Below are 15,915 nucleotides of genomic sequence, written 5' to 3'. Positions count from 1 at the left end.
CATACATTCATATGCACACACACACACACACTTTGTTTTGTATTTGGTTTGTAAGATTCTTTTTGTGAATTCGTATATTGAAACAAATTTTGTTGTGTCTAGAGAGAGTCATGAAATATGTGTTAGCAATATTGTCATAATGACACTTCCTTGACATATATAATCATTATCGTCCTTTTGCATACTGTTTTTCAAGCACATGTGCAAGGAGCCATGTTAGTGTTGATTTGTTGGTTCAATTTGTAGCTGGAGTTAGCTCATCATTTTTCAGTCAATGCTTCATCATCATTTAACGTTCATTGTCCATGCTAGCATAGGTTGAACAGTTTGATTGGAAGGCTGCACCAGACTCTAGTCTGATTTGGCATGGTTTTGTATGACTTGATGCTCTTCCTAACGCCAACCACTCCAAGAGTGTAATGGGTGCTTTTACAGGCCGCTAGCACAGGTATCATTTGTGTGACACCGGGGTGTGTCTACATGCCACTGGTATGGGTGCCAATTTGCGTGACACCGGTATCTGCCAAGACTGCAATTTTGCTCATCTTCATGGGTCTTCTTCTCAAGCATAACAATGCTAAATGTCTTGGTCATTGCCTCCATGACACCCAACACTCAAAAGGAACTCAGCCACTTTACCTCCGTGAGGTGCAACACTCAAAAAGAGCTCAGTGACTTTGCCTCTGTCAGGTCCAACACCAATTGTTTAGATAAATGTCACCTTAATCAGAATACATATCCCTTCAGGTAAATGGCCCTGCTCGATCTATAGAAAAGGCGTAGGTAGAAACTCTATAAGATGTACACAGTGTAAGCAATGGACACATAAGAGGTGCAGCAATATCAAAGGAAGGCTAACTGGGAAGATAGTTTTTGTATGTGGCAGATGCTCAGGAGCAATAAACACTGAAAATGTGCGGATAACAACTTCCACCACATTCCAAGGAGAAAAACTAGAAGTAGTTGATAGCTTCCATTACCTAGGTGACCAAGTCAGTAGCGGGGGAGGGTGTGCTGAAAGTGTAGCTGCTAGAATAAGAATAGACCGGGCAAAGTTCAGAGAGCTCTTACCTCTGCTGGTGACAAAGGGCCCCTCACTCTGTTTGCAAAGACCTGTTGAGGCAAGTGAAATCGAAATCAAATACAATGACTGACATCTGTGCTAGTGGAGCGCTAAGAGCAGCTGACTGGCTTCCATGCTGGTGGCACGTAAAAAGCACCATTCAAGTGTGATCATTACCAGCATCGCCTTACTGGCACTTCTGCCAGTGGCACATGAAAAACAAATTTGAGCGAGGTCGTTGTCAGTGCCACTGGACTGGCTCCTGTGCAGGTGGCATGTAAAAAACACCATTTGAGCATGGCCATTGCCAGTACCACCTGATTGGCCCTCATGCTGGTGGCACGTAAAAGCACCCACTACACTCTCGGAGTGGTTGGCGTTAGGAAGGGCATCCAGCTGTAGAAGCTCTGCCAGATCTGATTGGAGTCTGGTGCAGCCATCTGGTTCGCCAGTACTCAGTCAAATCGTCCAACCCATACTAGCATGGAAAGTGGACTTTAAACGATGATGATGATGATGATATATATATATATATAAATATCAGTTCAAGTATATACTGTAATGCACTATGTTTGACAAACCGAATAGAATTTTCAAAAACTCAATAAAATTTGGTCTGTGTGTGCTCCTGACATAGTTGTATGGTTAAGAAGTTTGTTTCATGAAGTCTCAGTCTTGAACACCCTGTGCAACACCTCTGTCAATGATAATATATCAATTTTGATATGGTCTTTTTTTATGCTTGTTGCTCTCATTTTTACTTTCTCTCTTTTTTTTTACTAATATTCTTTTATCCATTTCTGTCTTTTACTTTATCTCATTCTCTTCTGCATTCACTTTTTTTTTCCTCACCTTTATATATTTTTCATATCTTCTACCTGTCAATATTGCTGTGCACAGAAACCTGCACCAACTATAGCTTCCAGATTCCAATTTACCTCAATGAAAACTACAAAACAATTCACAAATATCTTCAGATCAGTGTTTTTGTGAGGCTTTCCTGGATTGTGTTCAACCCATCTGCAGTGTATTTCAGAGTTCCATTGCAAATTGAAGACTCTGTCGATGTTCTTATGCAGCCAGTTGACTATTTTACGTGAGTGATTTTAACTTTAACTCTAACCTCTCCATCACCATCTTCTCTCATTTTTTTTTTACAATAGTGTCGCTTTACTGGTACTTGGGCCCCATGCTAGTAGGGTGCTAAGTGCACCATCCGAGCATGATCATTGCCAGAGCAGCTAACTGGTTTCCATGCCGGTGGCACGTAAAAGGCACCATTCGAGCGGGATCCTTACCAGCGTCGCCTTACTGGCACCTGTGCCAGTGACATGTGTAAAAAGATTTGAGCAAGGTCGTTGCCAGTACCGCCTGAGTGGTCCCTGTGCCGGGGGCATGTAAAAGCACCTGCTACACTCTCAGAGTGGTTGGCGTTAGGAAGAGCATCCAGCTGCAGAAACTCTGCCAGATCAAGATTGGAGCCTGGTGCAGCCATCTGCTTTGCCAGCCCTCAGTCAAATCGTCCAACCAATGCTAGCATGGAAAGCAGACGTTAAATGATGTACGATGAGGGACAACAATGTATCTCCCCTACAGTAAGTCACTTATACCTATCTCTCACATCATGCTTCAAGTTCACATCATCTGACACAAAGTCACCGTTCTCAATACTACTTCTCCCCTCAGTTGTGGTGTTTTGTCCTGCCTATCATTTAGTGACATCACTGGTGCTGGTGCTGGTGTTACATAAAAAAAACATCCAGTACACCTCTGTAAAATCACTAGTGTTACAATGGGCACCCAGCTGCAGAAAACATGATAAAACAGACATTAGAGCTTGATGTAGTCCTTTGGTTTGGAAGCTCCTGTCAAACTGCCCAACCGTGGCCATCACAGAAAATGGATATGGCGATGGCAATGATGATGACAAAGGTGACAATCTCAATGCCAACACTACCAACAAATATGACTCATCTAATTAAGGAAAACTGTATATTTATTTTGAAAAGATCATCTCTGGTCTTAAGAAAAACATGCATGAACCAATGAGTGACCTGCTATGTGGTGAACCTAACACCAAGAAATAGTACCCAGCTCCATGTGAAATCACATGCTACCATCTTAGAAAGTGACAGACCTATTGGTTAATGTGGTCCTAGGTATATATTATACCCAAAAGAAAAATTACAGAATGGTCTGCTCAATTCAGAATGATCTGGAAGTAAACAACAAGAAGATACACATGCACATTCACACATGTACACGCACAAACACACACACATGCATACTATGTGGTTGCTTGAATTGCTAGAAAACATACCTAAGTTTCATTTCAAGATAAATTCTATTTTCTTTACAAAAAAAAAAGTAAAATGAAGGACTCGTAGTTTAATGTAGTTCAAAATACACTAGGTTGTTAAAAATAAAAGATAAGATAAAAAGTCACTGCCAGAGTCCATTTGGTCAAAGTTTTGCTTGATCATGTTTGACCTGGGGCTAAAAAACAACAACAACAATATCAATTACCACAAACACATGCACTGGAGGTGGTTCATATTCACTTTGTTATTATTTAATTATTTAGTTGCTTGGAGCAAAGTTCTTTTATCATTACACATCAGTGACCTGCTCACTGACCCCTCTACAGCTGTCTAGTTCTCAAATAGTTGGTAATTAAGTAATTAATTTAATTTGTGTATTTATTTATTTAATCGTTTATTGGTAGAAGCAAATGAATGGTTAAATAGATTAGTTATTTATACTCTGCCTTCTTACTTCTCAAGCGTTATGATTTCAAATCTGCTGCATGCTTTTTATTGATTTATTGTGTTCAGCACAAAACATTGGTTTCAGATTTTAACACAAGGCCAGCAATTTTGTAGTAAGAAGTATGTTGATTGCATTGACCCCAGTGCTCAACTGGTACTTACTTTATTGACCCCAAAAGCATAAAAGGCAAAGTGAACCTTGGCAGAATTTGAACCCATAATGTAAAGATGGACGAAACGCCGACTAGCATTTTGCCTGGCTGGCTAATGATTCTGCTAGCTCATCCCACCTTTCATCCATCTCGACATATTAGTTTTAAATTTTGGCACAAGACCAGAAATTTCAGGGGACTGGAGTAAGTGAATTACATTGATCCCAATACTCAACTGGTACTTATTTTATCGCCCTTGAAAGAATGAAAGAGAAAGTGGACCTCAGCAGAATTTGAACTCAAAACATAAATATGGTTGAAATGTCACTAAGCATTTTGCCCAGCATGCTAACAATTCTGCTGGCTCACTTTCATCCAGCACAAAAGGACGTTAAACAATGATGATGATATATATAAATATATATATATATATATATTAATAATAATAAAACTCTAGAGATGTTTGTTTGTACCTAAAATATCTCAGAAATAGTATATTTTATCTTAATTTTTTTTTTTTGCATATATATTTTCATACTTACCTTTGGCAGTGCAGTACAAATTTTTGTAATATTTGGACCTCTGTTTATTAAAGCAAGCGATTAAACGCAATTTTGGTTTGTTATTTCTTGACAAAAAAGGCTTCCATGGCATCAACACACATACACATACAAAATACACACACATATAATGAATGCTATGTTATGTCAATCAACACAAACACAAGTCCGTTAGCTGTGACACATATACGCATACACAAATATTTTTAACTGAATGTGATTTTAAAAAATGTAAGTTGCTTGTACAGTAAGTATTTATATTTTAGCTTTCTTTAAACAAACTATTTTAACGTCTATTTTTAATTATTTTCAAGTGAATGGCGATCTTCTGCTTGGATTCTCAGAACTGTTGTCCGGAGTTCGTTAATTTCTGTAAAACATTTTTATTCATTTACTTTTGTTTTAAAATGAAAAAAATGAGAAAATGAAAGATGTAACATACATGTATATGAAATGGATGTGTGTGTGAAAGAGAGAGAGAATGAATGAAGGGGTGTGTTGTCATGTATACATACATACATCAATACATATGTGTATATCTTTTTTGTATGTACATGTGTATGGGAGAGAGGGATAGTAAGTGAGTGAATGTGTGTTCTCATGTATGTGTAAGTGGCACTCTATCTCTCTCTCCCTCTCTCTCTCTCTCACTCACACACACACACATGCACACACACGCACACACACACGCTCACACATCCATTTCATATACATGTTCATACATCTTTCACTCTAAAACAAAAGTGAATAGATAAAAATATTTTTACGGAAATTAACAAACAAAACTAACTGATCTGGATGACAGTCTGAGAGTCAAAGCAAAAGATCACCCCAAGGAAATACCATTGCAAAATTTTTTTGGAGTGCATTCAACATATCTCAGCTCCAAAGATTTGAGTGCTACCACGTAACAGCTATTTGTAATAATTGACCCAAAATACCTGTTATGTGGTAGCAGGTCACACAAGAAGTAACAGCCAAATGTTTCCTTTTCCAGGGTAAGGAGCCATTTATGCATGATTTCAATGTCACATTCATTGAAAGCATGCGAAATAATATGGAAAAGAAAAAAAACCCATGAAACAAAACTCTGTTGCTGAGAAACTCAGACTTTCCAGGTGACCCAACAGGTCACAGGTAGTCTAGTCTAGTATATATTTATATATATATATTTCTTTTATAATATATACGTACATACATACATACATACATACATACATACATACATACATACATACATACATATATGTATATTGTCAAAGATCGTAGGCTCAAAACGTAAAAGACTTTCTCACTTCCCAAGTGTTAAACTAATATATCTGTTTGTTGTTTACACACCTGTCTTCGTCTTTTGTTTTTGTATTTTTTTTTTGTAAATTCCAACTATATATATACACACACACAAACACACATACATGCATGGTAAGTAGCCTGCTTACCAACCACATGGTTCCAGATTCAGTCCCACTGCATACAAATAAGTCCTGGGGGGCGATTTTTTCAACTAAAGGTGGTTATCCAGCATGGCCACAGTCAAATAACTGAAATAAATAAAAGAATAGAAGAAACATATATATATATATATATATATATATATATGTCAGGTACCTTTCAGTTTCCATCTAAAAGATCCACCCACAAAGGCTTTTGTCAGCCCAAGGCTATAATAGAAGACACTTGCTAAAAGTTCCACACAGTGGGACTGAACTTGGAACCATGTCGTTGGGAAACAAGCTACTTACCATAATTTTTTTATTAATTAATTAATTTCTTTATTTGTTTATTTATTTATTGTTGTAGGTTTCCTGAACTGAAAGTTGAATGTCCTAGTGTCACTTGTGATGACAACAAAGTTATTGAACCATTCAAAGCAACTATTCTTGATAACGGTGATAAGTACCAAACTTTCATTGAAATCATTATAACATGATTTGATGGTGGGGTTGGGTAGTGTAGAGTTTTTTTTTTGTTTTTTTTTTTTTTGCTTTATAGTTTTTTAAATTTTTATATGCATTCATAATCTCTCAGCAAGATTGAACTTGTTAGCCAGTTATTCTACATATGCAAGTCCCTATGATTCTACAAAACTGAGATCAATGTTATCTGACTATACCATTCCTTAAAACATTTAAAGTCTAATATTTATTTATTTTCATCCCTTTGTGGGTTGATAAAATAAGTACCATTTGAGCACCAAGGTCGATGTAATTAACTTAACTAATCCTGGATAAGACTACAAAACACTGTGCTCCTCTGCCAAACCATGTCAAGCCAGTCTGGCAGAGTAGGCTCATCAAACCAGTATGATTTCAGCCTCTATATCAGACCATGGTTACTGGAGAGGACATATTCATCCTGCAGTAGATTGAACATAGGCAATCCAGTCCAATATTGTCTTAGGACTAATGTCCTCATGTTGGCTGCTATAGTCTCAATATTTTAGCTGATGTAATCTTCGACATTCTTTAGGTGCCAGTTGTATTCAGTTTTGTCCTTGGAAAAACATGTAGCGTGTAATGGCAGGGATATTTGGCTGCTATTTGTAGACGGTCGGTCAGTGGCATTGAGAGACTCTCTCTCATTTGGCTCATTGTTGATGCTGTTGACAGTGTTGGGGGTGATAAACTAAGGCTAATGCCAGCTGCAACGATGATGATGATGATGATGGTAGTGATGGTGGTGGTGGTGGTGGTAGTGAACATTGGGTTAGGAAGAAGAGAAGGAAAAATTGCAAAAGCGTAAAATATTCCTGGTGGTGATAAAGATAATGATCATGATGATAATGATGATGGTGGTGGTGATGATGATGGTGGCGGTGATATTGATAGTGGTGGTGGGGATGCCAGTGATAAGAATGATAATAATTATGATAAAAAAATTGCTGATAGATTTTAATAAAGATGACAATGATATTGATGATAATGGGAGATCATAACAATGATGCTGATAACAAGGACGGTGATGCAAAACACGATAGCAATGATGATAGCTAATGATGGTGATAACAATGGTAATAATAGTGATGATAATGATGATGATGATGATGATGATGATGATGATGACAATGATGACAATGATGATGATGATGATAGTGTTAAAAGTGATGGGAATGATGGTAGTATAGTCACAACAATGAAAGGATGAAAATTACGATGATAAGGGTGATGATGAAGGTGATGGTTGTGGTTGTGGTAAAAAATAATAAAGAAAATATTCCAGAAGTAATTAGAGTGATAAAATTCAGGTTGCTGCTATTTGATTTAGTTTTTTTTTTTTTTTTTTTTTGCAGAGAGACACAATAAACAATTACACACACACACACACATACATATATGCACACACATCCACCTATGCATATACATCCACAAAATAAATAAGGTGAAAAACTATATTTGTTTCTACCATCATAATTTAGTAATATTTCTACAAACATAAACTGTTGGTTTTTTAAGGAACAGGAACTGCTGTAAATCAACAGTGCAACCAGATGTCATCATCATCATCATCATCATCATCATCATCACCACCACCACCACCAACAACAACAACAACAACAACAACAACAACACTATCATCATCATCATCATCATTGTCTCTTGTTCAAAATCATGTGGTTCACAGAATATAATGAATATCTATTACAAATATTAGGTGAAAGTTAATTTATGGCTTATAAACTTCTGTCAAAATGGCTGGTTGGTTGGTTGGTTGGTTGGCTTGATGGTTGGTTGGTTGGTTGGTTGGATTGATGGTTGGTTGGTTGGTTGAATGGGTGGTTGGTTGGTTGGTTGGTTGGTTGGTTGGATGGATGGATGGTTGTTTGGTTGGTTTGTTTGTTTGGTTGGTTGGATGGATATATGATTGCTTGGTTGGATAGTTGGTTGGTTGGTTGGTTGGTTGATTGGCTGGTTGGTTGGTTGGTTGGTTGATTGGTTTGTTTGTTTGGTGGGTTGAATGGATGGATGACTGTTTGGTTGGTTGGTTGGCTGGTTGGCTGGTTGGTTGGATGGATGTTTGAAGGCTGTTTGGTTGGATAATTAGATGGTTGGCTGGTTGTTTGCTTGCTTGCTTGCTTGCTTTGACAGGTGGATGTTTAGTTGGTTGATTGGTAGATTGGTTAGTTGGTTCACTGGTTAGTTGGATGGTTGGTTGGTTGGTTGGTTGGCTGATTATGAAATTATAAATGACATATCTAATAACAGACACATTAACAATTAAAACAACAAATTCAAAATGCAGTAATTATTGAAGTAATAATTTTTGTTGTCTATATTATTTCAAAACAAAATGTCATTGAATGTCAGTGCTGTTGTTGTTGTTGACGGTGGTGTGGTGGTGGTGGTGGTGTTGGTATTGTTAGTAAAATTTTTTGTTTTTTTTCTTTTTTATGGTGTTGAAGGTGGTGATGCTACTGATGCAAAAAGCTTTTAATCTGCGATAGTTTAAAAAGCAGCAAAAAAAATATTGCTTTAATGTTCTCTTTTAGGATTTCATATTTTTTTTTTTAATCTATCAATTCTTTTTTTCTTTTTGTTTTGCTTTACTTCCTCTTCCTGCATCAGCATCATCATCATTATTCTCATACTCATTCTCACCAACTTTATATAAATCATCATCATCGTCAGTGTTATTATCATCATCAGCAACAGTATCATCACCATCATCATCATTCCCACCACCATTTTCTTATCATCATTATCCTCATCCTTTTCATGTAGAGGTGAAAAGTTTGATGAAAATATGTTTTGCCATTGTTATTATCATCATCATCAGCATCATCAGCATTGTTTAACATTGTTTTCCGTGCTGGCATGGGTTTGATAGTTTGACTGAGTACTGGCAAGCCAGAAGGCTGCACCAGGCTCTAATCTGATCTAACAAGGTTTCTACAGCTGGATGCCCTTCCTAATGCCAACCACTCCGAGAGTGTAGTAGGGGCTTTTTACATACCACTGGCACAGGTGCCAGTCGGGTGGCCCTGGCATCGTTCACGTTCAGATAGTGCTTTTTACATACCACTGGTACAGGAGCCAGTCAGAGGGCACCAGCATCAGCCAAGTTCGGATGGTGCTTTTTAATGCCATCAGCACACATCCTCACTTAATGCCCATTTTCCATGCTGGCATGGGTCAGACAGTTTAAAAGGAGCTGGCCAGCTGGAGAGATACCCAGGTGCCTATTGTTTCTCTTAGCATTGTTGCTATGGTTAAATACCCTTCTTAAAATCAACCACTTTACAGAGTGTACAGGGTGCATTTTATGTAGCACCAGCTGAGGTGCTTTTTATGCGGCACCAGCACTGGTGCCTTTTATTATCATTTCCATCACCAATGTCCTAGTCTTTGTCACCACCATCATCACCACCACCATCACCGTGATGCAGAAATGAAATAGTTGCTGCAATAAGGGCACTGGATATTGAACCTGGCTGTCAAAACATGAACAGAGGCTCAGGAATTTCATTCTGGTTATCATTAAATGATTTGTAATCTTGTATTTTTTGTTTTCATTTTCATGCTTTTGTCTTTTATTCATTTTTGATTTTTTTTTTAACGTCTCCAGATACTTCTGAGGATATCATCTGCTGCCTTAGTTTCAGGTCTGAAATTCCTGTCTCATTTCGAGGATTAGTCAAATTCACAGACCAGTATGAGAACTGGTAAACCAACATTTTCTTTCATCATTAATTTGGATAATCAGTCAAATATATAAGGAAGGATTATTGTTATTATTATTATTATTATTATTATTATTATTGAGTGAGAGAGCAGTTCATGCCATATTATTATTATCATTATTATTATTATTCTATGTTTGACTTTTGCTTTATATTTGTACGAGTTGGCTCCAAGTCTCACCCAGAGACCTCAAGAGATGACAGGTTGGAAGTTCGTGATGTTGTTATGCCTAGTGTGCCATATATTTGGTTTTGTATTTAGTGTTGTACTAGTGAATGTCAAAAAAAAAAAAGGATGTTTGTTTTAAAACTTGAGATTACATAGAAAGTATTTTGCATAGGATATGAGCAGGTCCCATGAGCACTATCTTTTATTATTATTATTATTATTATTATTATTATTACTATTATTATTATTATTATTATTATTATTATTATTATTATTATCATCATCATCATCATCATCATCTTCATCATCATCATCATTATCATTATTATTATTATTATTATTATTATCATTATTATTATCATTATTATTATTATTATTAGCATGCTGGACGAAATGCTTAGCGGCATTTCACCTGTCACTATGTTCTGAGTTCAAATATCGACAAAATCAACTTTGCTTTTCATCCTTTTGGGGTCAATAAATTAAGTACCTATTTCTTTATTACCCACAAGGGGCTAAACATAGAGGGGACAAACAAGGACAGACATAGGTATTAAGTCGATTACATCGATCCCAGTGCGTAACTGGTACTTAATTTATCGACCCCAAAAGGATGAAAGGCAAAGTCGACCTCGGCGGAATTTGAACTCAGAACATAACAGCAGACGAAATATCGCTTAGCATATCGCCCGGCATGCTAATGTTTCTGCCAGCTCACCGCCTTTATCAATAAATTACGTACCAGTGAGACACTGGAGTTGATGTAACCAACTTTGCCCCTACCCCACAAATTTCAACCCTTGTGCCTTTAATAGAAAGGATTATTATTGTTATTATTATTTTTATTATTATTACTAACGTAGGAAGCTAGAAGAATTGCTAGCATGCTGGGTGAAATGCTTAGCAGCATTTCATCAGTCTTTACATACTGAGTTCAAATTCCACCAAGGTCAACTTTGCTTTTATATAAATCATCATCACCTTCAGGTTCAATAAAATAAGTACCAGATGAACTGGGCCATTTAAGAGTACACTTTAATCATTGAGCAATAAACTGTGCTTCAAAAGGCCTGTTGAGTCAAGTGAAATCATTATTGTGGCTGATGCCAGTACTGCCTGACTGACTTCCATGCCAGTGGCACATAAAATGCACCATACAAACATGGTCAATGCCAGTGACACCTGACTGGTGCCATGCTAGTTGCACATAAAAAGCACCATTTGAGCATGGTCAATGCCAGTACCACCTGACTGACCCTCGTGCCAGTGGCATGTAAAAAGCACCCACTACACTCTCAGAGCAGTTGACATTAGGAAGGGCATCGAGCTGTATAAACTTTGCCAGATCAGATTGGAGCCTGGTGCAGCTTTCTGGCTTGCCAGTCCTTAGTCAAACCATTCAACTCATGCCAGTATGGAAAGCGGACATTAAGTGATGATAATGATGATGAACCTTGAGGTTGATGTAACCTACTTTTCCTTTTTCCAAAATTGCTGGCCTTATGCCAAAAAATTTGAAATCATTATTGTTGTTGTTATACAGGTGAGTTAACAGGGTAGTAGATAAGCAGTAAGATAGATGTGTGCGCTTATGTACAAACACATACAATTAATCCATCACAATCTTGCCATCATCCAGCTTTATAGATTTTTTTCTTGGTAAAAATAATTAAAAAATAAAAAAAAAAAACATGGCTATTTCCATTAATTTTCATCTAATTTACTGAATATGAAATCAAAATTTTAATATTATGAAGCACCATGATAAATTTCGTCTCCCACTTTCACACATTAATAATGACCTAATTGTTTACCTCTTTGTTGCTGTCATTAATGTATTATTTTTGTGTTGCTTTTTTTTTTTTTAGATACATTTGTTGCTGGTTTTTGTTGCTTTGTACTTTTGCTCATGTTGTTGCAGAAGTTGTTGCTGTTGTCACTGGTTGTTCTTGTTGTTGTTGTTGCTTTCATGGTTTTTGGTTTCTTTTTGTTGTGATAGTGGTTGTGGTGGGGGTGGGGGTGGGGATGGAGTTGTTTGTTGTCATTTTTGTTGTTGTTGTTTTATGCTTTTGGCTACAGTTGTTATCGTCTTCAGTGTCATTTCTCTTTTATTTTTTATTGTTTACTTGTTTCGCTCATTAGACTGTGGCCATGCTGGGGCATCACTTTGGAGAATTCCATTTTTAGTTGAATGAATTGACTTCACTACTTACTTTTTGTTAAGCCTGGTACTTTTTCTATCAGTCTCTTTTGCCAAATTGCTAAGTTACAATGATTAGACGCACCAACACTAGCTGTCAAGTGATATTGGGAACAACCACAAAGACAAAACACACACACACACACACAGCGATGTCCATGAGCAGGCTAAGATTTCTCTCTTCTATTTCATACCTACATACATTTGTCTACCGTTTAAATGTTTTGAACTTATAACCACCAATCTGCTTTGCTTTCCTTTTCTTTCTACATGCCACCCTAAAAACATCGCCATTCCCGCCCGTTTCTCTAAAGTTCAACCTTCGCATATTCCCTTTAATTCGATCTCCACCATTCACTATCATTTCTTCCCCTGACTTGCAGCGATGTCCATGAGCAGGCTAAGATTTCTCCCTTCTATTTCATACATACATACATTTGTCTACCGTTTAAATGTTTTGAACTTATAACCACCAATCTGCTTTGCTTTCCTTTTCTTTCTACATGCCACCCTAAAAACATCGCCATTCCCGCCCGTTTCTCTAAAGTTCAACCTTTGCATATTCCCTTTAATTCGATCTCCACCATTCACTATCATTTCTTCCCCTGACTTGCAGCGATGTCCATGAGCAGGCTAAGATTTCTCCCTTCTTTTTCATACATACATACATTTGTCTACCGTTTAAATGTTTTGAACTTATAACCACCAATCTGCTTTGCTTTCCTTTTCTTTCTACATGCCACCCTAAAAACATCGCCATTCCCGCCCGTTTCTCTAAAGTTCAACCTTCGCATATTCCCTTTAATTCGATCTCCACCATTCACTATCATTCTTCCCCTGACTTGCAGCGATGTCCATGAGCAGGCTAAGATTTCTCCCTTCTTTTTCATACATACATACATTTGTCTACCGTTTAAATGTTTTGAACTTATAACCACCAATCTGCTTTGCTTTCCTTTTCTTTCTACATGCCACCCTAAAAACATCGCCATCCCACCCGTTTCTCTAAAGTTCAACCTTCGCATATTCCCTTTAATTCGATCTCCACCATTCACTATCATTTCTTCCCCTGACTTGCAGCGATGTCCATGAGCAGGCTAAGATTTCTCCCTTCTTTTTCATACATACATACATTTGTCTACCGTTTAAATGTTTTGAACTTATAACCACCAATCTGCTTTGCTTTCCTTTTCTTTCTACATGCCACCCTAAAAAACATCGCCATTCCCGCCCGTTTCTAAAAGTTCAACCTTCGCATATTCCCTTAATTCGATCTCCACCATTCACTATCATTTCTTCCCCTGACTTGCAGCGATGTCCATGAGCAGGCTAAGATTTCTCCCTTCTTTTTCATACCTACATACATTTGTCTACCGTTTAAATGTTTTGAACTTATAACCACCAATCTGCTTTGCTTTCCTTTTCTTTCTACATGCCACCCTAAAAACATCGCCATTCCCGCCCGTTTCTCTAAAGTTCAACCTTCGCATATTCCCTTTAATTCGATCTCCACCATTCACTATCATTTCTTCCCCTGACTTGCAGCGATGTCCATGAGCAGGCTAAGATTTCTCCCTTCTTTTTCATACCTACATACATTTGTCTACCGTTTAAATGTTTTGAACTTATAACCACCAATCTGCTTTGCTTTCCTTTTCTTTCTACATGCCACCCTAAAAACATCACCATTCCCGCCCGTTTCTCTAAAGTTCAACCTTCGCATATTCCTTTAATTCGATCTCCACCATTCACTATCATTTCTTCCCCTGACTTGCAGCGATGTCCATGAGCAGGCTAAGATTTCTCCCTTCTTTTTCATACCTACATACATTTGTTCTACCGTTAAATGTTTTGAACTTATAACCACCAATCTGCTTTGCTTTCCTTTTCTTTCTACATGCCACCCTAAAAACATCGCCATTCCCGCCCGTTTCTCTAAAGTTCAACCTTCGCATATTCCCGGTGCACCCGCCGTTGCCCACCCCCACCACCAATACCGGATATCTCTATATTTTTGTTCCATCTATACCGGATGTCGCTTCTCCCACCACCATTATAGGTGTCTACTCTTCGAACCCCCCTCTTCAACACGCTATTTCACCATGCATTACCCCTCTCTTGATATCCTACGTTCTACTTGCCTAGAACCCGTCATCATTTCTCTGAACCACCCCTCCCCACTGGTGCTCCCCTATATATTTCTATACCCCCCCCCACATAAAAAGCACCATCCGAACGTGGCCGATGCCAGACCCCTCTGGCACCTGTGCAGGTGGCACGTAAAAAAACACCCACTACACTCGCGGAGTGGTTGGCGTTAGGAAGGGCATCCAGCTGTAGAAACACTGCCAGACTAGACTGGAGCCTGGGGCAGTCCCGAGCTCCCCAGACCCCGGTCGAAACCGTCCAACCCGTGCTAGCGCGGAAAACGGACGTTAAACGATGATGATGATGATGATGATATATATATATATGACAGTCTTCTTTCAGTTTCCATCTACCAAATCCACTCACAAAGCTTTGATTAGCTGAAGGCTATAGTAGAAGACACTCACTCTAGATGTCATGCTGTGGAACTGAACCCTTAACCATGTGGTTTGGAATCAAGCTTCTTACCAAATAGCCATGCCTGCAGCTATTAATTAATTTTTTTTGTCTCCTATTGTGTGACCATTATTGATAAGAGACAATGGAAGGTGGAATATGCTAATCTAGTCTACCAGATGGGAAAATAAGATGACGTTCATCATCATCATCATCATCATCATCATTATCACCATCATTTAACCTCCGTTTTTCCTAGCTGGCATGGTTTGGACAGTTCAATAGGAGCTGGTAAACCATAGGATTGCATCAGGGTCCACTCTCTGCTTCTATGAATGTCCTTCTTAATACTCAACCATTTTACAGAGTATGCTGAGTGTCTTTTTATGTGGCACCAGCACCGGAGAGGCCAAAAAGTAATTTGCAAGGCAAGGCACTCCACCCCACCTCGACTGAGGGAAGGATTTATATTGAGAGAGATGGTGTTGTGCCAGGTGGTGAGAGATTAAAGTTTAATAGAGGGACAGAAAATGGTTTGGAGGAGATACCTGACTACCCCACTTGGAAAAGAGACAGAGAGGAGGTGATGGTAAAAATGTGCCATTGCTGTTGTTGTTGTTGCCGTTGTTGGCAGCAGTAGCGGCATTAGGTGGATCAATATGATGAGTACTTTTTGGCATCATCTACTTGTAACATTCTGATTCTGTAACCAATTAGACACAACTAATTGATTAGCACGATCTGACCTTTCCATTGCTCCTTATCATCATCATAATCATCAT

General features: G+C 38.1%; 1 protein-coding gene across 2 annotated transcripts in view; it reads left to right on the top strand.

Annotated features, from left to right (window-relative positions):
- The window catches only part of LOC115210439 (cilia- and flagella-associated protein 47-like), a 208,424-nt gene that overhangs the window by 84,126 nt on the left and 108,383 nt on the right, over positions 1 to 15,915 (top strand). Inside the window, exons 27-29 of one of the 2 annotated variants that reach the window (XM_036501982.1) lie at positions 1,964 to 2,159; positions 6,344 to 6,432; positions 10,106 to 10,202. In XM_036501982.1, the coding sequence (XP_036357875.1) occupies positions 1,964 to 2,159; positions 6,344 to 6,432; positions 10,106 to 10,202 (382 nt within the window). Of the gene's footprint in view, positions 1 to 1,963; positions 2,160 to 6,343; positions 6,436 to 10,105; positions 10,203 to 15,915 lie in introns of both variants that reach the window. The other variant, XM_036501983.1, reaches the window with a different exon arrangement.

Source organism: Octopus sinensis, linkage group LG4, assembly GCF_006345805.1.
Source record: "Octopus sinensis linkage group LG4, ASM634580v1, whole genome shotgun sequence".
NCBI lineage: Eukaryota > Metazoa > Mollusca > Cephalopoda > Octopoda > Octopodidae > Octopus > Octopus sinensis.
Note: the sequence above shows the minus strand (reverse complement) of the source record. Positions and strands in the feature narration are given on the sequence as shown.